Below are 25,316 nucleotides of genomic sequence, written 5' to 3'. Positions count from 1 at the left end.
TCTCCTTGTGATAACTAATGTAATATTTTTGTCCATTCACTGAGCCTCTCCTTAGACTGTTTGAAGCCCCCCTGGGGAGGCCTGCCTCCCACTTTGAAAATATCTCGTCTAGGCCCTTCAAGCCTCTTTAAGCTAATGTGTTAAATGTCCTCCAGAAAACTAGAAGATCATCTCCCTTTAATGAAAATGGCCAAACTGAACTGTGTGTGCCAAGAGGAACAAAACACGGACATGTCCTTCATGAGTGTGATAACTCGAGAGTATTTACACAGTACTGCATTATAAAAATTCTACTTTAGTTTTCTGTGCAAGGACAGGTTTTATTGCAATCATTACATTATGTTAATGCTGAGCTGATAATGAAATGGAAGAACCTCCTGTCTTTACAGATAAGGTTCCTCTAAATGATTAACTCTGTACTGTCTTTTATTATGGGGGATTACACTGAAAATAGAGGAAACCTTCATCACATAAATCATTCCCCATGTTGGTTGTGCGTCAATGAATGTTGAACTGACCTTGATTTGTAGTATTGCATTGTATTGGTATAACTGTGTCAACAAGCAAAGTCATTTCAGCTATTCAGAGCATGTTGTTTGTCTTGCAGAGTCACAGAAGCATCACCACTCTACCTAGGACCTGGATCCACATTTCTGTCTGTGTACCAGTAATTACATTCCACGCAGAAAAAAAGTATACTCATTCATTTTATTTGGCATTTACCCTTGAGGATGGCATCTTGGCATCCATCCCTGAGCAATGAATCACAAATGGTGCCCCCAAATCCTTGAGTAAACTCCATGACCTTGATTTCAATTCAATTTTAGAAAGACAGTTGATGGCGCGTTGTCCTGTGGGTTAAGTTATGTAAGGGGCTGTCTCAAAAGTGCACACCACAAAAGAATACTAATTTGAGTGCAAGTCTAAATTTCCAAAATATCCGACAATAGCTTATTTTAAGGATGACTTATGCTATTCATTAAATCTATCAACACAATAATAAGAATAATATATTGTTGCCAGATGAAACACAAAATATTATCACACAGAAATACATTCAGCTACTTGAAAAGCAGTAACACTTTCTAATAACCACTAATGACTTCATAAAGTTAATTACAACTTATATTATCATATTATATAAGTTAATTAACTGTATTTACAAATGTTTATTAAGCTTAATTATTAATGAATTTATCAGCAAGTCTGCAGTAATAAATGTTAATAAGTAATTAATAAAGCATTTGAATACGACAACAAATGTAAGTAAATCATTATTAAAGGATTTTAATGATCAAATCTTAAGTTATAAATGTTAATAATTATATACAAAAAGGTTTTCATCATTAAGTCTGCTGCTACACATGTTTGTAGTTCTTTTACGGTTTTAAATAGGAAGTTATGCATATTAACAGGTCATTAACAAATGATTTTAATTATCAAGTGGGCAGTTGTTTGAGTTTTTAATAATTACATTTTGGTCAAGATAGTCTAAAGGTCTTCTCTAGAAACAAACGACCCAACCTGTCAGAGGGACTTCACAACCTGGCAACCCAAAAGTTGTTCATCATATGAATGGGTTATAACGGATCCATTGAGCATTAGCAACTGATTTATTACCCATTAATAGAAAGTAGTACAAAAAAACAAACAAAAACAAAAAAAATCACCACCCACCCATTTCATTTAACACACTGGTGACAGATGAGGACTTTATTAGCCTGCTGCATAAACCCAGCGGCTGGATGATGAAGGTTGGAGGGAGGCACAGAGAAGAAGGAGCAGCACGTCAAAAACAAAAAGCATATTTATGGTTCATACAGTTGTGAAGCGGATTCAGCTTTAGGGGGTGGCGGCGACAGACAAGCTCCTTTGTAGCATCTTCATTTCCTGAACGAAAGCGCACACCCAGCTGTCGCCGAGATGTGATGAGTATTGGCGGCGGAGGGCTGGAAGGTGTGTCGGTCACTGCTGTCGCTCAGCTGTCAACCCCCCCCCCTCCTCCTCCTCAGTGTGTGTGTGAGAGAGAGGAGACGGCGAGAGAGAGAGAGAGAGAGAGAGAGAGAGAGAGAGAAGTTTCCTCTGGTCTAAGCGCACGGTCGTTGATCGTTCACTTCGATGGCACGTCCGTATCCGTGTGCAGCGCTGCTGGGTTTGGAGCCTCGCCGCTTTCAACAGATCTGAGGAATCACAGCAATCGTGTCACCATCCATGGCTGAATTTGGAGGGAACAAGAGCGCCGTCGGACCACCGGTTGCTGGCCGGAAAGCTGCGTCAGGAGGAGCCGGAATGAGTCTGGAGACGCACCGGGGAGAGCCGGTGTCAAACGGAAACTGCAGCGTGTCAGACACCGTGAAGAGGGTCCAGAACGAATCCAGCTGCGAGTCCCCGACGTGGGAAGGCACAGGTTCAGATTCAGCCTGCAAACCAATCCCTCGACGCAGCAGTCTGATCAAGGTAGGCCATCCATTAAGAGACAGCGTTTCATTTTAATTTGAAATGTAAGAGGAAATACTGCATGCAAACTGTTGCTGTGAGGATTTTATAAGGGGTGACAAAGTAGTATATGGTTACTTAACACTTGAATTGCACACAAACACTACAAGCCCCTGCAAGAATGTTATGATGATGCCATGGAACATAAATAAAAATACAATAAAGTCACTATAAAATCACTACTCAGTCATGCATATAGATGACTTAACACACACACACACACCTCTCCCCAACACTGCTGGATGTAATCAACCTGCCAGCCTGAAATTAAACAGTTAATACACTGGGACTCTGCTTCCTGTCAGCTCTCTCTCCATCTGTGTGCCATAGCAGAATAATCACCTCATCTCATCTCACGTGTCAGCGCTGTTGAGGAAATTTAGGCTGATGAGCAGAAGTGTTTTGGTTCTTTGAGGGACACACCAGGCCATGCCCATGTCACATTTAGGATACGTTTAAATGCCGCCTGTCACACATTTAGACCATAAGCCTTGCCTAAGCATGCACACATGACTAACACCAGTATAAAAACACTTAATCATATGTGTCATGTAGCGCTGACATGTAGAGGCATAGGTTTTGTTCTAGCCACAGCCTGTGTCACTTATTAGCACTCCGTCAGCTATTTGGAGGAGGAACTAATAAGTGAAATCACCTGCTGTGGTCTTTGATTAGAATGAAAAATTACATTCGCTCCACCCTCTGTGGCTCACACTTGAATAGCCCTGTCCAATTATCCCACTGCCTACACTGATCTCATCTCACACGTAAATGAAAATGTCAGCTTTACTGTATGTGTATAAAGCATTTGACACACTTAACGATTCGTGTTGGTTTTTGACTCACAGGGCATTTAAAGTTTTGTCATATCAATAACATCTAATCAATAACTCATCCCCCGACTTTTCCTTTTATGGTTTCGGCCTGCGGGCATGTGGGAGGTCTCATATCGATCTCTAGTCGCTGCTTGTCTCTGGAGCTGCTGCCTGCAAAGACATGATTATTCGAACACGGCTTCAGATCTGTGTCTGATTGGCTCCCAGTCAGCAAGACAGGAAGCTGGCCAGTTGGCCAATTTCCTCGCATAGTTCATGTTGCAATATTGCTATTAAGTCATGAGCAGTTGGTGAGGACATGTCCCTTTCTCTCTCACTGGAACACACACACAAATATTTCTCACCTCCTTGCCCACACACAGGCCTGGTCTTGTCTTTCTTCTGTTAGTTTTAAAAGTGCAGCCAGCCTGACAGAGGATTTAAAAACACTCTGTTTACTTCAGTGAGGGTCTGGCGTCTCATGCTGGGTCAGAAATGGCGTTAAATAACTCCTGGCTCTGTGTGTCGCCTGATATCCACCCCCGTGTTTGATGAGTGGTGTTAAAATAACTCCAGAACATCACCTCCACCCTGGGCATTGCACATCCCGTGTGTTTGTATGTTGGGTGGGCATATTTAATGGTGGGAACGTTCATTGATCAACGAACCGTATACTAGCACAGCAGTGCTCATACGTTTGTGCTTTCACAGTAAACATGCTTGGGTTTTGAATCACAAACACCCGAGGCATCAGATAGATGGAGCACTGTCGAGGAGCTGAGGAGTTATGAATCCACCTGCCAACACAACAGTGTGTATTTATCTTTGCAACCCTTATAGCTAAACTCAGGATTCCACACAATTGGAGTCTGGATGGTATGTAGGCAGATAAACAGGAAACACGACATACCAGACTGGTTTTAACAGGAGTCAAGGGATTTATGTCTAACGTTTGTGTGTGTGTGCGTGTGTGTGTGTGCTCCTGTTCTCTTTAGGTGAGGTAATGAGAGTGCCTTTAATTGTATTTCATCAGTATGTACTCCGTGCTGTCCTCTGTCCTCCCATTTATTCCGTCTCGCTCTGCTGTGTGTGCGTGAAGGAGATTCATAATCAGGTGCTCACTCGGTTTGTGTCTGTTTCAAGTTCTTCTTATGTAGATAACCATCAGGTACTCTCTTTAATCTTCTTCATCTCTCTCTTTAGTTTCAAACACACACACACACACACACACACACACATTCAGTCACGCACATGCACAGACCTGCCTGTAGCTAAACACAGCTAGGCACAACAAATATCTGCTTTCCAGTTTGCTCAGGCCAACATCAGAGACTCAGAAATACATGGTTGATATATTTATTATCTCCAAAATCCTTTCAAAAGCTTTTCATTAACCAAGAAAAACAATGCATTTTTTATATAATCTTGTGGGTTTTAAAGGGATATATATGCTGAAATTTGCCTTAACTCTTAAAAGATTTGTTTTGGGATATTTGTTTTCCTGCTGAGAGTTACATGAGACGGTCAATAACACATTCAATACGAGCCTGGAGCCAGGAGATAGTTAGCTTAGCTTAGCATAAAGAAACAACTTGCCTGGCTCGACAAAAATCGACCTGCCAGCACCTTTTAAGCTCACCAATTAATACAATATATTTTGTTTGTTTAATTTTTTTTTTTTTTTTACAAAACCAGATATGTAGAGAGACACAAGCAAGCTGTGTACCCCTGTTTCCAGTCATTATGCTAAGCTAAGCTAAGCTAACTTGCTCCTCCTACTCCTTGCTCCAGCATCATGTCTAATGGACAGATAAGAGAGTGGTATCAATCTTCTCCTCTAACTCTCAGTAGAAAAAAACAAATAAGCATATTTTAGTTTATTTATGCACTTTAGATGTCTTTATGTATGTTTTCAGACAGAGGGAGCAGCATTAGCCAGAGGTGTTAGCACACAGCTGTGGAGGGCAGTTGTTTGAGTCAGAGCAGCCCTGAGCACCTCCTGCTGTTCAAATCAACATTTTTTTTTAGCCTGCATAAGCATGGCCCTGTACAGCACAGGGAGTGCATAAAACTTCACACTGATTGTGATGGAGCCACTGGAGGGACTACTTTACTGAGCTACTCTGGTGATTGAGTCTCTCCACACATACACTCCACATTCATAACTGTACATCCGGCCATGCATGTGCAGAGCTGTAAAGTTGTGTGTGTGTGTGTGTGTGTGTGTGGATGTCTGAATTGCCTGTTGGGGAGCCTTACTGAAGTCATCATCACTGAGGAGTGTGAAAAACCCTCCTAAGTTGATCGCTAAGTTGCTGCCTGTCTCAGGGCTCCAGCCACCTGTGCTTGGGTTTGGTGGTCCTTCCATCTTTAGAAGATGTGTGACGTTTGTCAGCTGAAATTGTGGTTAGCTCTCTGACAAGATGACCTTTTTCAAGTCCGCCTTTTAACTTGTTTCATTTTGTGTGTGTATGTGTGCTTAAGCGCAAATGGAACTTCAAAGGTTTGAAGCGTAAAAGAGCATCTGCTCTACTTGCCACAAGGACAGGGGTCTATATTCTGCCACACCGAGACACTGACAGTATGACTTGACCACATAGTGCTTTGTTTGCTCTATTTAACCTGTCCTGTCTTCTATAGAAGTCCCATACATGTACAACCTCCACCCAACACACACAAAGAAACAGAACGTGTTATTATCACACACTTTCTGATTTGAAGCAATAATGCTTGAAAATGAGAGGTTTGGTGATCACTTAGTATGACAGCTATTTTTAGATTAATTGATTAATTGTTTAGTATTTGATCTGAGCATGAAATACACAAACATTTTCATATAGGCTACAGTCATCTAGAAAAAGACAAAAGCAGCAAATCCTTACATTTGAGAATGAATAAATGCCTTACATTTTTACTGACCTCACTAGTCTGTTCAGCTTTGTCCAACAATTTTTTACCTCGATGGACCTAGATCTATGGATAGATTCACCATTTCGCTGATTTAACAAAATAATGGAACACATAAAGGTAAAGAACAGCATTACATGAGGCAGAATGGCCCGCATTATTTTCACAAATGTGCACCAAAGAAGAAAAGATGCTGTGTATGAGTTGTCATCCATTATTCTAGTTAGTATGTAGCCTTATTAACCCACATTTAGATGAGTTTCATCAGTGAGAGTTAACTGGTACATAGCATGAAGTATCAATATTGTTGCTATGGTTACCTGCAGTGTAATAACCCATACCATGTGCAGTGATTCTCATATATAATTTTTAATGGGCAGCCAATCAGAATCAAGTACTTTCTGTAGCCATGGTAAAATGTGATTATAAGAACTACCCAGACATGCTGGTGTCTGCTGGTGTTTGGGTATTCAACTTAAATAATGCCTCTCAAACACACATAGTTGTGAATTTAGAAGCCCAACTGTGTGTTTTTTTCCTGCTGATTCTATATTACATATTAAATCCTGATAGGAGTGTGCCTTACTTTCTTTCTGAAGGCCTTTTTTGCACTTTCCATACATCATCTCACGATTCCCAGTAAATCACCTCCTAGCCCCCCTCCTGGTGATGTTGTGCTCCTAGGATGAGAGGCACTGAAATAAACCATGTCATTAATCATCCATCATCTGCCGTCAAACACTCAAGGCCACAGGAAAGACAGTTCAGCCTCCTCACCAATTTTCACTCTTCTATTCTTTATTTTGTCTCATCTAACAACCATCTCTCTCTCTCTCTCTCTCTCTCTCTCTCTCTCTCTGATTTTCTATCTGTCTTAATTAGTGGATCAAAAATGACGCCCACTAATGACCTACATCTTCATTCATGCTGACTCGGAGATGTTGTCGTAATTACTGTTAAGGGCTTGTTGCATCCATATAAACTCTCATACATTGCACCATGCATTCATATAAGCTGACTAATGAAGACACAAGGCCATACTGGCGCCTGCAGGCAAATACAAAGTACAGAAGCTCTGTGACTGTACGCATAAAGATAGACAGTAATCCGTCAAAGTCCTCCTTTATTTATTTCTCCTTCCTCTGTCTTTCTCTGATAACTGCATCTAATCTATTCTGTCAGACAGTTTCCCCAATTTCTCTCACCCTTCATCAATCCCGACATCTGTATTTCTGTTTAAAAAGTTTGGTGTCAAAATGCGAAAGGCCCTAACTAAAGCCAGTGTTTGGTTTGTCCCTTCTGGGCTAGAAACATGGTGGTTCAACATGATGGACTTTTAGGTGATTACATACCTATAAACATACCTAGGAATATTATATTCCATATCTGCCATATACTGCAAATAGATTCCCCCTCTGAATAATCTCCTCTATCTGTAGATGTATGTTGGTCTGCATGTATTTAACAGGTTGTATTAATAATGTATAAACATTTTTTTTTCTCTACATGGCTACTTTGAAAATTAGGTAATAATGTCTTTCTTTCTTTCTTTCTTTCTTTCTTACTTTCTCTGTGTTGTCACTTCACTCGGCTCTCAGTGGAGCCACAGGAAGCTCTCTGTGACTGGCTGACAGCCGGCTTCCTGTTTTGAAGCGCAGTTGGTGGTTTTGGAGACTCATCTTGCTCTCTGTGAGAAAAACAAAATAGGGCCTTTGTGACGGAAACATACAGTACATTCTATCAGAGATTAAGTAAAATGGAATTTTATCAGGGGGATGGAGGCTGAACTTACTGTGTGTGTCTGTGTGTGTGTGTACTCTAATCTGGTTCAACAGTGTGTGCTTTTTTCTTTTAGAAAATTAAATAGATCTACCTTTTGTATTTTATTCAGGTGTTTATCTACTTGTGGGTTCATGTGTGCCCTCTAGTTTTATCTTGTCAGGATAATTTATTCAGAGTATACAGTGACATCAGTGTTGTTTTGGTTGTGTGTTTGAACTCTTGTCTCCCTCTCTGTCAGTTATTTATGTTGGAGGCTTACAGAGGTGAGTGTGGAGGACAGCCTCCACACATAAGATAATTGAATCCCAATTGTTGGACAGGCCACTTGGAAAATCCTGGTGTTCCCCTGCTTCAAACAGCTTGCGTTAGGGACACACCATATAAGGTTTATTAGATTTCAAGGGAACGTATCCATTGCTTCAGTATGGTTTCTGTCCTTTGCTTGTCGGTTAATCAGGGATGACGTGTGTGTTTGTGGTCACATGGTGCATGAAGGTCTGTAGAGACCATGTTATTTATGTGGAGTATCCTAACTGGGTAAGGTGTGCACAGCGATTGGTCCTGATACAGCCACACAGTGGCCATTACTGCTAATGTCACAGAGAGATAGATAGATAGATAGATAAATCTCTGGTACCTGTCACTGAACTGCATGAAAGGAAAGAGAGGGTGTGACTGATGGGGTGGTACTGCACGCTTCTGTGTGGAGGTGCATGAGTCTTGTGAGTAAAGCCAATAAGTGTTGGCTTTGCACCTCATTCTGCGTCACTGGAATTTCCCATGAGCTTTCAGGAAACATTTCAAACGCAGTGCTGTTTTTCAAAATATATTATTTTTAATCTTCTCCTGTTTTCCCCCCTGCTGGTGGGGTGGAGTTGAGCCTTCCTATCTGAGGTAGAGTTAAATTTAGAGGTGATGCTGAATCACTCCAAAAGGGGAAGCTTTTTAATGAGAACACAGAATCAATTACCTCAATTACAAGCCAGTGGTTCTTTTTGTTAACGGATCACTGGCCACCGGAAATCTTTTTTAGAAGCTAAAATTGGGGATGTCGGAGGTCTTCCTTTTGCTTTCCTGCAGTAAGATTGGAAGGGGGGTCTTTAAGGAAAGGCTTACTATCTCTCTGTCCACACCCCCTTTCACTCTATCATGCCCCAAGGCAACAGGGGTATTTTTAGAGCACCATCTCCCTCCCTCCCTCACCACGGCAACTCAAAAAAGAACTTGTCGCCATTGGAAACACTTCTCCATCCTAATTAGGCAATTCTATGAGGATTTGTGATGGTTAGATGTCCTCTCTTCTCTCTGACGTGAGGGAAACCTTTTCATCCTCATCCTGAATTATGCTTCCCCTCTTTCACATGTTCATTCATATTCTTTAAATGAAACACTGCTCAGGTCTTTTTTTCTCTTTCTTTCTCTTATCTCTTTTTGATTTTCACCCAGATTTCCTTCAATGAAGGGTTCCCTCCTCTCTTCTCTCATAAAAGATGCAAGTGCTCTTGAGGTTCATATGAACTCTTATTTGAATGAAATCACAGGTATGCTGATGAGTGTATTAATCAGCCTCTGATCAGTAGTCACAGATGTTCATTATTAATATGAAAATCAGCCTACTGGTGATTAATTGTACTTCTTAAATACTCCAAAACAAATATTTACATAACACTCATAAAGAAATATGAACTTTATGTATTTGTTAGCCACAGAGCAACAGGCTGCAGGATTTGATCTTCCATTGATAAAACGTTATGCACTTACTGTAATTTTCTAAATTTTTATTTACTATTTCAGAATTTTCTGAAACAAACTATTTATTGCTTAGTCAAGAAAATAATTTAAAGAAGTTATTTCCCCTTTTTTACTGTTATATTTCACTTCCTTGCTTGTTACATATAAAGAATGTAAGACAGTAGTATGTTGAGTATGTGGATGTTTGTGTCTTCATCCACTCACTTAGGATTGAATCAACTACAATTAAGTTCTCCTACTTATCCTGCTTTAGATTAACTTCAATTAAGTTTTGATTTGATTTTATCAGGACTCTAATATATCCATAATTGAATAAGTCCGCCCACATATATGCTTTTATCTGTTAGTGTAAGGTTCTCTGTGGGGGTGACATCTGATGGGTCAATAAATCAGATGAATGAGCTGTGATGGTGGGCTCAGATAAACTAATTGGGTCTGCCAGTGTCGTTGCAGAGGGGCAGAATTAGAATGCTGCAGCCTGCTGCCTCTGTCTAGTCAGGTATGATTAATGGTGTAATGGTGAAGGGCAAGGGCAAGCAAAGGCTTTTAGCATTAGGAAAAACAATAACAGATTAGAAGGAGGAGGTCTTCATGTGATAGACCAAATAATCTGTGTTTATGTATGGTTATATAAGCTGATATGCCCTTAAATCCTTTGAGATCTATCCGGGATGGGAGAATGTTTGTCATGCCCTAGCGAAGCATATACTATTCAGAAGGATCACTGTCTGTCTTTCACTCTCTCTTTTAACTAATTTTTCCTCTTATTATACCCCCTCCCTCCTCCTCTCTTTATCTGCGCCGTCCTTTGATCCTTCCTTCCCTCCCTCCTCGTCAGGATGGGTCACGTGCTGGTCGGGAAAGGAAGAAGACCGTGTCCTTCAGCAGCAGCCTGTCAGAGAAGAAGATCAGCAGTGCTGCAGACTGTATCCACTCCATGGTGGGTCAGTTACAGTGTGACCCTTCACATGAAATATAACTTTTGCATACCTTTACATTAAATATTTAATGTGCAATGCATGCATCAAGGGTTTCTGTTAGATCACAGGCTTCTGAGCCTGTCAAATGCTCAATGGAGCTTGTTCAGAAGTGAAATGGAGTGAGCTCTGCACTGAAAGTCAGTGGGTGAAAACTTCATCCATATCTTGCTTCCAGGTTGAGGGGAGTGAACTGAAAAAAATCCGAACAAACTCACGTGTTTACCAGCGTTACTACCTGCTGGACACAGGCCTCCAGGCTTTATGCTGGGAGCCATCCAAGAAGGAGTCAGACAAAGCCCGGATCTCTCTCGCCTCCATACGAGAGGTCAGTGTTCAGAGCTTTCTTATCAACCCTTTATGAGTTACCCCATTGATTACTTAAGACTAGGGCAGTGGAAATATTTACAACCCTGAAACATATGGAAGACGACAGTTGACTTGTTTTTATTGTATCTGATTCTCACATCTCTTGTGGTTGTAGGTACGGACAGGTCGTAACACAGAAACCTTCCGCACCAGTGGAGTTTATGAGCAGATTTCAGAGGACTGTGCATTCTCCATCATCTATGGAGAGATATATGAAAGCTTGGACCTGGTGGCCAACTCTTCTGAAGTAGCTAACATTTGGGTTACTGGCTTAAGGTATGCTACGACAAAGAACCGGGAGTGGAACTATACACCTGTAAATTGTAATATGTACCATAAAGACACCACACACATTTTAGGTAAACATTTCAGAGCTGCTTCTTAGCAGTACACTAGAGCAGTAATGGAAGTGCGATGAAATTATATGGCTAACCCTTAGTATTCAGGCATTTCCTTTTCTGTTTTATAAATCATTATATATACTTATAGTATTTCAAGCTATTGTTGTTTTGGTGATTTAATCGGAAGGACTAGTTAAACCATAAATTAAAATTGTGTTTTTGGTAATACTGTCTCTTGCACATAACACCTAATGTCAACAGAAAGACTTTGGAAAGGTATCATGGTGGCAACTATTTAACCTTTATTATGATTGGCCAACGCAGCACGTTATTGGATGATGTCCGCTAAATACTTCATATGAAAATAAAATGTTTGTGATGCAGTATTGAAGGAAAAATATTCTGTCCTATCGGATCGGTCTTGTCCATTCTTCTCTCATCTTCCTCCAGGTATCTGATGCAGTATGGGAAACATGCCCTCGACATGCTCGCCAGCAGTCAGGACAGCCTACGTCTTGTCTGGCTGGAGCAGCTATTCTCCTCTGCTGCTGATTTGGACAGACAGGAAGGCATGGAAGAAGGGATCCACTTGCAGTCAGCCATTAAGTTGATACAGACTGTGAACCCTGGGGTGAGCAGCGGCAAAGTGGAGCACAGGTTTAAAGAGCTTCAAAGAGTTCGGGAGAGGATGTGTGGCTTTACTCTAGACAATGGATCTGGAGTTAAAGATAACAGCGAAAACAAAAGACTAATAGAAAGAAATGAGCTAGTCACCAAGCAGGAGTTCATTGAGGTCTTCCATGACTTTTGCACACGCCCGGAGATCTACTTTCTTTTGGTGCAGTTCTCTAGCAACAAGGAGTTCCTGGACACCAAAGACCTGATGAGGTTCCTCGAGGCTGAGCAGGGCATGGCTCAAGTGGGTAACACAAATAAAGCATACATACAAATAGCAGAAAACAAGTCATGCGTACATTCACATTGGCAATCCCAGCCTTTCTGTTGTATGTCATTACACCCCTGTCCAATTTCTTCTTTCTTTTAACTGTGTCCTCCAGGTGAGTGAGGAAACCAGCCTGAAGCTCATCCAGTCCCATGAGCCATCGGAGGAAGGCCAGCAGCAGGGATACCTGTCACTGGATGGCTTTACCAGCTACCTCACTTCGGTAGAGTGCCACCTTTTTGACAGGGAGCATGATACCGTGTTCCAGGACATGTCCCAGCCTTTGTCTCACTACTACATCAACTCCTCCCACAACACCTACCTCATTGAGGACCAGTTTCGAGGTCCGTCTGACATCTCCGGCTACATCCGTGCCCTCAAGATGGGTTGTCGATGCGTGGAGGTGGATGTTTGGGATGGCCCTGATGAGGAGCCAGTGGTATGTACTGGACACACCCTCTCCCCACCACTGGCCCTGCGTTGTGTGTTAGAAGCAATTGGAAAGTTTGCATTTGTGGCATCGGAGTATCCATTGATCATATGTATTGAGAACCACTGTTCACATCGACAACAGAAAGTGATGTGGCAACATCTCGTGAGGATAATAGGGAAGAAGTTATATACAGGTTCCCCAGACGAAGGGGAATCATACCTACCATCGCCCCATGACCTAAGGCATCGAATTCTACTAAAGGGTAAAAAGTTGGGTCCAGGTTCTGATGGTGAGGACGGAGAGGTAAGTGAGGAGGATGAAGGGGCAGAGATGTGTCAAAGGATGAAAGCAGCTAACAGTGGAGGGGCAACACCTGGAGGAAATGAGGACATGGTGCAGAAAAGTGTCTCTTTCACAGCTGTCCCTCAGTCTAATCCTCTTCATATTCCTCCCAAACGTTTCCAACTCTTGAAGGAGCTCTCTGACCTAGTAACTCTTTGCTGCTCAATCCGCTTCATTGACTTTACAACATCGTCCGAAAGCCAAGAACCTTGGGAAATGTGTTCCTTTCACGAATCCCTGGCTGTGCGTCTTGCTGGCGAGAGCCCTGGCGACTTTGTCAATCACAACAAGCATTTCCTGTCACGGGTGTACCCAAGCCCCATGCGTATTGACTCAAGCAACATGAACCCTCAGGACCTGTGGAAGTGCGGATGCCAGATTGTGTCTATGAATTTTCAGACAGCAGGACTGATGATGGACCTGAACACTGCCTGGTTCCGGCAGAATGGGAACTGTGGTTATGTCCTGCGGCCAGCCATCATGCGGCAGGAGGTGTCTTATTTCAGTGCTGACACCAGAGACACAGTGCCTGGTGTGTCTCCACAGCTGCTCCATGTGAAGGTATGGTGGAATAATGCATACACCACAAAATGTGTGCCCCGCAATGGACACAAGCATAGTTTCTTTTGAAACTTAAAGAATAATTCCAGTTTATTTGAATTTGGCTCCTAATTTGTAGTTTTGGCCACAAACCATCAGGTTGGCCATGCTTATTTAAAAGAGACAACCATGGTTAAACTACATTTTGATTGTGCTTGCTTTCAGTTTTACCTCTACATGAAGTTGTTTATATAATTTGGTTTAACTGATGGTATGTTAACAACCTGTCTGACCAGTTTACGTCTAATCTATTATCCTGTGGAGTTGTCACGCATTTCCTAGATCTCAGCAACTATTTGGATGAACTACAAAACTTAGAACGATGATGCATTTAACTGAATTAATCCTCTAAACTCTTTTTATTATTATTATTGTTAAGATTATTTTCTGAAAACCAACAATTAATGAATAACAGCTTTTATGTTGATCCATCTCCCAGGTTATAAGTGGCCAGAACCTGCCCAAGCCGAGGGGTGCGGGTGCCAAAGGAGACGTGGTGGACCCCTACGTGTATGTTGAGATCCATGGCATCCCAGCTGATTGCACAGAGCGCCGAACCAGGACTGTGACCCAGAATGGGGACAACCCCATCTTCGATGAGAGCTTTGAGTTCCAGATCAACCTACCGGAGCTTGCCATGGTTCGCTTTGTGGTGCTGGATGACGACTTCATCGGCGATGAGTTCATAGGTTGGTGTCAGGGTCCGAGGTCAGAAGGGTTACAGTAAATGGACTCAAACACAGCAATTTTATAGTGCAGGGTCAAACAAGAAATGCTTTAAATGGAATCTGATCTCTTTACTACCACAGGTCAGTATACCATCCCTCTGGAGTGTCTTCAACCGGGCTACCGACACGTACCACTCCAGTCTCTGACAGGGGAGGAACTTCCCCATGCCAAGCTGTTTGTCCATGTGGCCCTCACCAATCGGAGAGGAGGGGGAAAGCCTCACAAAAGGGGTCTGTCTGTGCGGAAGGCCCGCAAGGGGAGGAACTACCCAGCTCTGAGGGACTTAGGGGTCCGGGCTGTGGATGATGTTTTCAAGATGGCTGCTCCTCTGCTGAGGGAAGCCACTGACCTGAGAGAAAACATGCAGGTGAGGACTGAATATTTAGCTTGTCAGCTCTTCACTTCAGACCAATGAGTCAGAATTGTTAACTGGGATAATTGGCATTGTGTTTATAATACACACACTCCTGTTTTTATAACTGTTGAACAATCCATAATTATAATTGTAAAACTATTAGTGAATCAGCTGATTACTAGTTGACCAACAGGTAATTCATTATATTTAAGTCATTTATCAGTAATGATTGTCTATAAAACAACTAACAGAATGAAACAAAAGACTGGCACTCGTTACAATTTTTCTGCAATTGCTGATCTAACCTTTATGAGCCAGGCAGCAATTTGGTCTGTGGATGCTTGTGTCACCCTGGGGCAATAAAACAGTAATTATACGTTCAGTCAGCGTGGTGAGACTGTTGGCATCCACATCTTTTGATTTATTCCATTTCAACCTGAACTCCCACTACAGCACAGCTGCAGGAGAGAACTGCAGGAGAGCAAATCAATAGTCGAAGGAGTGTTGCAGGAGTGGCTTTTGATTACGTGTGTATGTGTGTGTATGTGAGCATATGTGGGTGAGAGAGAGTGAAAGCAAATCAAGCGGGAGATAGCGTGCAGAAGGAATTGGACAGTTTATTTAATTTTTACATTGTTCTCCTTACTGTTTTTACATTAGGGCCAGGAAAAAAGAGAGATTGTGAAAGACTTTATATGTGTTTGTGTTTAAATTTGCAGATGTCCTCTTCTTTTTTCCAACAGAACTCAGTAGCAGTGTTCAGGGAACTGTGTGGGGTGTCTGTGGTGGCTAACCTCATGCAGTGCGTACTAGCTTTGGGCTCCAGGGTGTCAGGACCAGACGGGGCTCCTTTACTACTGTTTGACCTCCGGGACCACTACCCCACCCTGGAGCCTCAGGGGCCCCTGCCAGACGTCCTTCGCCGGGTCGTCTCCACTTATGAAATGGTGAGGAAGGAAGACATTTGACAGTTAATATGCCTATTGCTGTTCAGAACATAAAGAAGTATTCAGGCTTACATCTCTGAAATATAATAAAAGGAAGGAAAGACCAAACAAAAGCTCACAAGCTCACAAATCAGCCATCTCCTGTCTACCTGACCTAACAATGAAAATCCCCTTCCAGACAAAAGCTACCTTTTTCCCCAATATGTTCTCAAGCAGCAAGTGAGCTCTCATTGTTATGTAGCAGACAACATTTCCATTTGTTGTGGCTGTAACAAGGCTCGTAAACACATCCGCGACATCCTCACCTTGGCCTGAATCCAGTCCCACCCAAATTAACTGCAGACGTTCACTGACCAAGGAGAAAGTTATTTAACCGACTTTAACTTATGTAATGTTGTCCATAAATAAATCCGGCCGTCGAGAAAAACTCCCCCGTGGAATTAAATACAAAGAGAGAAAGAGTGAGAGAGAAAAAAGGGGGCAGAGCGGCCAATTGGTTTGTTAGTCAACTCATCAACTACTCAATGAGGCGGGATAAATCAGTTTGTTTGAGTGGGCTCAGGATGCTCGGATGGTGGCTTAACTGCGAGGATGCAATGTCAGGCTTTCCTTCTGTCCTCACTTTCAACATATTTATTTCCCTTTGGTTTCTATCTCCGTCTTACAGCCTCCCCCCCATCCCTCCTTCATTTCTCTCAGTTTCCGCCTCCTCTTTTTCCCTCTGGGTCTGGTTGGACTGTGGCTGGCCACCATAAGTAGTTTCCATACAGCTGTGGTCCAGCACTTGGTGGAGTGGTAGCCTGTCTTGCTATGTTTAAGTGTTGCTATGGTAAATGACATTACACCCCTTTTTTGCCATCTGTCTGGCTGCTTCAATACTTTTTAAATTGATATTTGCTCAAAGTGCACTTCTTCATGTTTCATATTACATATTCCCCAGGAGTCTCTTGGGTAGAATGATGGACAGTCAGTATGAATTGCCAATTTAGAAATACCGTGCATGCAGCAAGCAAATGTGTGTGAGTGTATGTGCATTATGAGTGAGGGAGGGAAACACTCTAAAACAGGCTGTAGTGGAGATAAATGGAATCAGTTTCTAGTCTTATTAAGTTATGATGAAGGTTTTGGTGTATGAAGCTTGACACTTTAATTTAACTACGGTTGTTTGTCACTGCTATGCATTTAGCAACTGCATGAACCTGTGACTGTTTTTGTCTGCATCGGTGTGTAAATAAGAATGTGCATGTGTGCCTGTGTGTGTGTGTAGGTTTAGCCATTTCCGTTTCCAGCCAAGCAGATCAGAGTTGAATACCATTAGCATAGATTTGAATATTGTTCGGCTAAATGGATTCCACACCTCAATCCTGAAGCCTGAAAGCAGTGGCAAACAGCAGGGACAGGAAATGGGGATGTTTGTGTGTGTGTGTCTTGTTGAATTGGATAGTGTACTGTAGTTAATCCCTTATTTGTTGAACAGCATTTTTTTTCTCCACAGCAGGGTCACGTCCCAGCAGGGTTTGTGAGAAGAGGTGCAGAATTAATCAGGCAGAAGCTACTCATGTCATTCCTTTTTGTGTGTGTGTGTGTGTGTGTGTGTGTGTGGTCATTACTTTAAAAGAGATGTCACATTAGTCTCTGTGGGTGCCTTCACACGCATGCATATGTGTATATGTATGTGTCTACTGTGCATTTGGTGGTAAAACCTCATCTCCGATTGGCTATTTCCATAATTTTAACAACCACCAACATTATGCAAAACATCACAACAGTGTTTTATTTAATTGTGAATATTAACCTGACTTAACGTGCGGAACAGTGTGATTTATGCACAAAAAACAAGATGGCAAAAGAAAAATGTTAATGGTTATGGTGCACTACAGCTATGTGTGTGTTTCATGCTAATAGATGTTTCACTGTTTGCAGATGGTCCAGGCGAGCAGAGCAGTGATCGAGCTCTCTGATGGAATCTACGACCGGATCCTGCACATACAGACAATGGGTATGTAGGCGTGTGTGTCTGTGTGTGTGTGTTTTGCCTGTTGTGTGTATATGAGATGCTGCTATGTAGAGCGTGTGTTATGATGTGTGTGTAACAAATAGAAACCAGGCTATGCCCATGTTCCTAGTCCACTCATGAAAACTCCCACACAGCCTCTTCAACAGTGCTATTATCCACACTGCAGTGGCTGCTTTTGTCATTAACTTAACTCCTTTCCTCTCCTCTCTCCTTTACGCTCCTCCCCTCTCCATGTATCCCCTTTCCTTTCCCTTCCTCATATTCTCTCTCCTTTCCTCTCCTTTTATTTCTCGTCTTTTTGTATTCTCTTTCCTTTCCTTTCATTCTCTTTCTTTCTTACCTTTTCTTTCTTTCCTTTCCTTTCCTTTCCTCTCCTCTCCCACCATATTTTCTCCTGTCTTCTGCAGTCATCTGCCAAAAGCCTAACAGTGTTGCACAAGGTTAGATGAGTCTTTGAGCGGCCCAGTTCATCAGTATGTTTTGGAAAGAGGGGTTTAAATTGGCGCAGGTCCCGTCACCGATCACCCATCAGTCTCTTAAGCAAAGGGCACCTTATATGACCTGCTCATATCATTTCTGTGATCTTTGGCAGAGGTTTGTTTACTTCAGCGTGGCCCCTTGGGTCATCTGACATTAGTCAGCCAGACTGTCGTCATAGTGGTAATAAACAACCCCCGAACACACCAACACACACACTTTACCCAAACCCCTTTCCTAACCTCCATTCAGTCTTCAGCTATTGCCCAGGAGACACCATGATTGACATTTGGAAATGTTAATCAGTGACTTGTAGCAGAAAAAAACACATTTGTGTTATTTATATGATTCTCTAGGTGCTGGATTTTTTAAAAGATGCTGCTACAAAAGTCATATGTTGGACTCTTGTGGCGTATATTCATGCATCTTTGGGTTTCACAACAGTTTTGTGAGTTGAAATGATCTCAAACTTGCTTTTCAATACCACCCTTGAGTGTAAATAGAAACGAGGAAATGCAGGAGAAATTAACAAAAAAACAGAGGTGAACTGATATTTCAAGAGGAAGATGATGGGTCGACCGGGGCCAATGTGGAGAAAGAGAACGCGTTTGACGTAGATGAAGGTTGTTTACAAATGTGCAGACTGCTCCACTTTGCTCCCAGACTGCTCACCCCATCCTTCACTGAACTTTATTTGAGGTTTTCTGAGGCCACAGCTTCACTCGCTGATCAAACAATCTGAGACATATTCATGCGTTTTACAGCTTGGACTGCAGCAGAGGCCAACTGCTGCTGAGCTACTAGTCCACTATCTTTTTGAAACTTTTATTTCACGTGTGATCACTTGTAGTATTATTAGTAAATAGAGTGAGATATGAACGTGTGATAGCCCCTCGCCGTCGGCCCGGTGCCAGTACATTTATCTGATAAAGAGCTGCTGCAGAGCCCGAGGCCTGATCCCATGAACAAAGCTCTTCCTGTGTGTACAGAGTAAAGATGGTGATCAGGTGATCCCAAGGCAGAGGTCCACCTCTCGGTCTTGGAAGAGCGGCTGGGCAGCAAGAAGGCATAAAAAGGTCACTCAGAGGGAGCCTTGGGACGGCTGGTGGCAGAGATGGATGTCTGGAAGTTAGATCACAGCAGAGAGATGAAATGGAGAGGGAGAAGAAAGCCGTGGGAAGATGAATGGCAGAGATGGATAGTTAGAGGCATCGCTGAGAGGAAGACAAGAACACTGAAGGAAAAGAGAGCTAATTCACTTCAGTATTGGGATCCAAATTAAAAAAAACTCACTCACTTATTTTCTCACTTACTTTTAGTGGTATATAGTTTTGGTTATATTTGTCCAAGTTTTTAGATATCCATCTCTCTATGTCCTTTTTAAGTGAAAAACACACAAAAATGTGACTTAACACCAGGATTAAAAAAAGTGTTTTGCTGAAAGTTTCAAGTTTGTAACCACACCTAATAGTGATATCACACCCTGGAGTACACAGAGTGGAGTTCTGTCACTGCAGCACTGTTACTTTAATACCATTTTTATACCAATATTAGTGCACATATGCAGGCTTTCTATGGCCAGTAGGGTAGGTGAGTTTGCCTTTTCTGATGTGTCATGTTTGATCACAAATGTGCCACAAAACAGGATCAGTATACGTATCTTGCCACTGTTGTATCTTGCACAATACAAAAACAAAACAAAATTGCTGTGGCATGTTGTTTCCATAGACTGTAAAAAGAACAATAAATACTGTTCTGGGATATTTAAGTGCCAACGTCCACAACTTCATAGCCAGAAAAAGCTGTCCACCCACCTGCCACGTTTTCATCATTGCCAACTGTAGCAGGAGCCGATAAATACCGGCGACTACTGCAGAGTCATCAGACCAGCATTGAATGCAGATCGTCCCTTGTCCCACTAAAGAGTAGAAGTAAATGGAATGGTCAATGGACTGCACTTATATAGCGCCTTTCTAGTCTTTCAACCACTCTTACACTGCACGTCACATTCACCCATTCATACACTGATGGTGGAGGCTGCCATGCCAGGTGCCAACTGCTCATCAGAAACAGAAACTAATTCATTCATACACACACTGATGGCATAGCTTCAGGGGCAATTTGGGGTTCAGTATTTTGCACAAGTACATGTCAGGGATCGAGCCAACAAACCTCTGATTATTGGATAATCTGCTCCACCTCCTGAGCCGCAGCCACCCCTGATATCAGTGGGTGTTAGTGGATTGTTTGTGGAGAGTGTAAGGGGCTAAAGTAGCTCTTTAAAAAAAAGAAAATCACCCTTGTGTCTTTCCAAACAATGCAAACAATTACTCTGGAAAATCCACACTCATCACTCTGAAAAATCCACTCCAAAATCCATTGTTTCTTTGGTGGAAAGTAGTACTGTGGTTTATCCAGAGTAGTTTCTGGAAAGAGATAATGCTGAAAATGGGCTTGTCACTGGTTAAACTGTTTCGAAATTCATAGGAGAAACATAATGGGTGCACAAGGAGTCACTAAATGGTCTGATGAGTAAGACAATGTGAATCAAATACTGTGGCCTACACACTCACCAAATCTTAAGAAGTTGGAGCAATGTGTTAGACTGTGCCATCATCAAAGCACCAAATAAGGGAATATCTTTTGGAAGGATTCTGTTTGTTCCTCCAGTAGAGTTCAGAGACTTGTAGAGTCTATGCCAAGGAGCACTGATGCTGTTTTGGTGACTTTTATTGGTTCACTACCTCATGAAGACACTTTATGATGCGGTTTCCTTCAATTTGTTCAGTTTGTTGTGCTGTGTGTTTGTTTTTTTGTAATTTGGTTACCTGGCCATTAAGAGCCTCGATTGAGCAGCTGCTTCTCCTTCAGGGCCCTGACCTGTATGGTGGTGAGACTCACACCTTGATAAGTAACACTTCACGAGATGCTAATAAATAATAAGCCTGCTTGTTTCGACATCAGGTCACATCAGTAGGTTTTCCCTTTCCCATCACAACAGCTCACAGTTCACATAGAGGACAGGAAGTAAAGGTGACACACTTCCTGTTTTGCTGGGCCTGAAGGTTATTTTGGCCTGTGGGTCAGGACCTTGTTTCTGTGTTGTGTTTGTCTGTGTATCCACACTGTCCCAGTATTCTCTAGGAAATAATGTTCCCTCCATTGGCTTCGCTTGGTTTCACAGGGAAATAGACACACACACACACACACTACATTGGCACGTAGGCTTCGAGTTGCCTAGCAACCGCGCGGTAAAGGTTATTATTCAGGCAACTTCTGTAGGTGTGTGTGAATGTGGAGCAGTGACAACGTATGTGTGTGCAGGTGTGTGTCCATACTCGCAGACGTTTAGTGACAGAGAAGGATTATGTGTAAGTAATTGGTAAATTGTACTCTCATCCAATCTGTTTACTCTTTTCTCAGTGTGCGTGTGTGTGTGGGTCCACAGTGGCATGTTTACGTCTGGGTTCTTGTTTGATGGCTCGCAGTGATGTGTCGCCTCGTGTTAACCACTTTCCGGGTTTCCATGTAACACTGGGACAGTGCACCGGGCGGTCAGTTGGAAGCCAGACACACAACCAACTCATGTGCAACACACTTATTCTAGCGGCGGCTGACTTTATGGCGATCTTCCTCTTTCTCTCTCTGTATCTTTCCCCATCTGTCTCTCACATTTTCTATCCACTTTACATCATTCCTTTGCATTTTTTATAGTTGATTTTTTGTTCTCCTTCTTCTCTCTGATACTGACATTTGGGCTAAAATGCCAAAGTTAGAGGACTACACAGGTTTCGATTTTCTACCTGTGAATAAGGAGGGTGTATAACAATATGTATTGAGGGTAGCTATGTAGAAAGACTTAGACCACATTGTTGTGAAGCATCGTCATTAAGGCTTGTATGAAGAAAGGACAGAGTCTCCCCAGAGTCTAGACACTGGTGGTGGTGGTGGTAGTGGAGTAAAGCCTGCAGGTGGAAGATGGAAACTGTGAGACAAATGGGTCTGAGGAGTTTGTTCAGATATGGTGACATCTAAATTTGTTAATGTAATTGAAGGACAGTGTCGGAAAAGTGGAAATAGCGGAAGAAACAACAGAAATCCAGAAAGAGAAATAATATATTTTTTTCTCATTTCAGTATACACAAAACAAAGGTCTGGTTGGAATGCAAGTTTGAGTGACACTTTGTGACTTTCTGAAGCCCATTAGGACTATTTACTGTTGTGTAACGTGTAGCAATAGCTTGACTAGATCAGTGTGCTCAAAGCTTTAGGTGATGAGTGCACAGAAATCAAAATCATCCATATCCCTGGTCAGCTCGAGCTACAGTACTCACATGCTAACGTTGTATGGGCTGGAAGATCTGTAAAAAAAAAAAAGGTAAAAATCATATTGCGATATTTTTGACAGATGTTGTGATTGTGATATGAGTCGCAATCTTAGAGGAAATCATTTTTGCATTTTATTTTCACAAGACTTTCACAAGACTTTCACAAGATTTTTGTTCCCCTAAGTGCAGAATATGATTTATAGGCAGAGCATCTGTGCACCACAATGATTCATTTATAATGCTATGTTGTGACACATTTTACCTTAATAAAATGTTTTCAAATTATACCTCCTGTGATTTGGATATTGCACTTGGATATCTTTCATTATTCAGCTCTACACTGCTGTTAGGTGACAGAGCTTTATTTTAAAAAAAACAGAACCTGTCAAACCCCTAAATCTAAATTATATGTGGTCACATCCAACAATCACACACAGGGTGATATAAATATTGTGTATAATTTTGGAAGCGTGTCTGTGGGACAATGGAAGAATACTATACTACTTTTAGTTTACCTTACAACATCCACCCTAACAGCTCTGTGAGGATGTACATAGGCATATTGCTTAATGTTAATATCAGTATGCACACATAGTCGCAATTACTCTAATGTTAGTGCCACTAGAGGAAAAGTCAGGGGATTTAGCTAGTACAATTCCTCCTATGAGAACCATGAATGTCTGCACAAAATGTAATTGCAATCCATCCAATGGTGGCTGAGATATATACCCTAGAGCCATGCTTCTAGCATGGCTAAAAACATTACATATATAAATTCAGCTCTTTCTATTTTGAATGGATGAATTTAGACAAGTTGACCAATTAGCCAGTTTCCCACAGCTATTTCTTTACAGGCTGATTTTTGAAGTGCAAAGCATTGTCCTGTGGTTGTGTGTGTGTGTTTTCAATTCTAGCAATGGAGTTTCATGAGAAGCTGCAGAGCCTGGCGGCGAAGGAGGGGCTAAAAGGTCGCAAGGTCAGTCGAGCGCTGGAGAGTTTCAGCTGGAACATCACCATCCTTAAGGTCAGCGACACACACTCATACACTCAATAAAATCCAAACAGCTGTAAGGGATGACCATTAGAACATGTTTTGGCCTCTAGCTAGTTGCTCATGCTTTCACTTCTACCCACTGTCCCCATCTCTCCTTTCTCCCCTGTACTTCTCTCCTGATCTCCCCTTTTCCTTTCTCAGGGTCAGGCTGACCTACTGAAGCACGCCAAAGCTGAAGTCCAGGAGAACATGAAGCAGGTCCACGATGCCGCTTTGACTGGAAACCTCACCAAGGAGAGTGCAGGACTGAGAAGAGTCCGCTCCCAGACACGACGAGGTCAGGATGACAAACCCACCGCAAGCGCTAGAGGACCCTCTGCATAGGAAGCAAATGATCAACTAATGAGGACGCGACCAAAATTGCCATTGTAGCTGCTGTGAAAAACCCTTTTCATGTCATTAAAATGTTTCATCTTACTCTGACTTGGTGGCAGACTGACAATCCAATATGAGACCTTATAGCAGGTGCAGAGTTTTTGAGAGAGAAGAACAGAAGAGTGGGTGAATGTAAAAGTCTTCACATTGCAGCCACCTTCCACCCACCTGCTGCAGATAACCCTGGAGAGCTGGTGAAGTCAGAGCGCTGCAGAAGATAAATGACACTGGAGAGATGAATGTAGTTAGATTTAAAGCCAAGGTTCAGTTTGTACTGTATTAAACTGTAAATACAACAAGTGTCTATTAACCTCTTCTTATGTGCAATGTGTCTTGAAGAGGGAGGGAAATTTGTCATTTTTCTGGCATAGGCTGGGATGACTCAGAACTCAGCCAAAAGATGTTGAAAGCCTTTTGAAAACTTTTGAAAAACTGCCACCTCCACATGTTAAAAGCTTGTGCTTCACAAAGCCACTGTCTAGCAATATCAAATAAGGACTCAAATCAAGATTGGTTTAGGGTATGTTTAACACAATTTTATGGATTATTTAAACAGGAGATAAGCAGGAATGTGTGGATGTTTGTGTAGGTCTTTTATCTCCTGGACCAGTGCGGCCCTTAATATCGACATCCATCTTATTTCCATTGAGCATTTCGAGGTCCTGCACCGCTGCTCTTCATCCAATCACCTTTAGGTCCATTCAAGTTACCCTTTGTTGTCTCAAATACAGTATTCTATATTTTTGTATTTTCCCAAGGGCCTTGTGCTAATTAAACCACTGTTATTCACCACAAAGATCAACTCCAGACCTGTAAATGTATGCCTGTAGGGAACAAATACTGTTATGTTTAAAGTGCTTACTTTGCGTGCAAAACACTGTACAGTATTTTATTATGTAATTCTATCCTTTTGCTGTAAAGAATATTTTACATAAGTTATTGATCCTGAATGAAAACATTCCAGATATATGTTATTGGTGCAGTAGATGAAGCTCGACCTCTTCCGTTCTGTAAAAGGTTGCAGTTCATGATTACCTTCCTTCAGTCGGGATGGAAATAAACTAGTTTTGAAATCACTGATGCCTGCATGTGTGTTACTGCTTTGATTCAAGGGGCTTTCCTTTGATGTGCATTCAATCGTACTAACACATGAAGAAAGTTCTGTGTAGTGCAAATATGACGGCCGGGTGCACTCATCTACTGTGTATGGGAAACTGACCTATGGTGCTGTAATGTGCAGCGGATCAAAGCCTCTAATCAGCTTTCATTTATAGCTT

General features: G+C 42.1%; 1 protein-coding gene across 1 annotated transcript; it reads left to right on the top strand.

Annotated features, from left to right (window-relative positions):
* The first annotated feature begins 1,932 nt into the window (after nt 1–1,932).
* LOC118342858 (inactive phospholipase C-like protein 2) lies at nt 1,933–25,105 on the top strand. The gene is made up of 12 exons (XM_035681528.1): nt 1,933–2,457; nt 10,591–10,692; nt 10,908–11,057; nt 11,214–11,374; nt 11,890–12,358; nt 12,498–13,718; nt 14,197–14,446; nt 14,567–14,853; nt 15,585–15,788; nt 17,712–17,787; nt 23,525–23,634; nt 23,806–25,105. Exons 1-12 carry the CDS (start codon nt 2,212–2,214, stop codon nt 23,986–23,988), a joined length of 3,459 nt encoding a protein of 1,152 aa, XP_035537421.1. The 5' UTR covers nt 1,933–2,211; the 3' UTR covers nt 23,989–25,105.
* Nucleotides 25,106–25,316: the final 211 nt, after the last annotated feature.

Source organism: Morone saxatilis, unplaced genomic scaffold (assembly GCF_004916995.1).
Source record: "Morone saxatilis isolate NCDOM2014 unplaced genomic scaffold, NCSU_SB_2.0 Contig9, whole genome shotgun sequence".
Classification (NCBI taxonomy): Eukaryota; Metazoa; Chordata; class Actinopteri; family Moronidae; genus Morone; species Morone saxatilis.
This window is presented reverse-complemented; position numbering and strand designations above follow the sequence as displayed.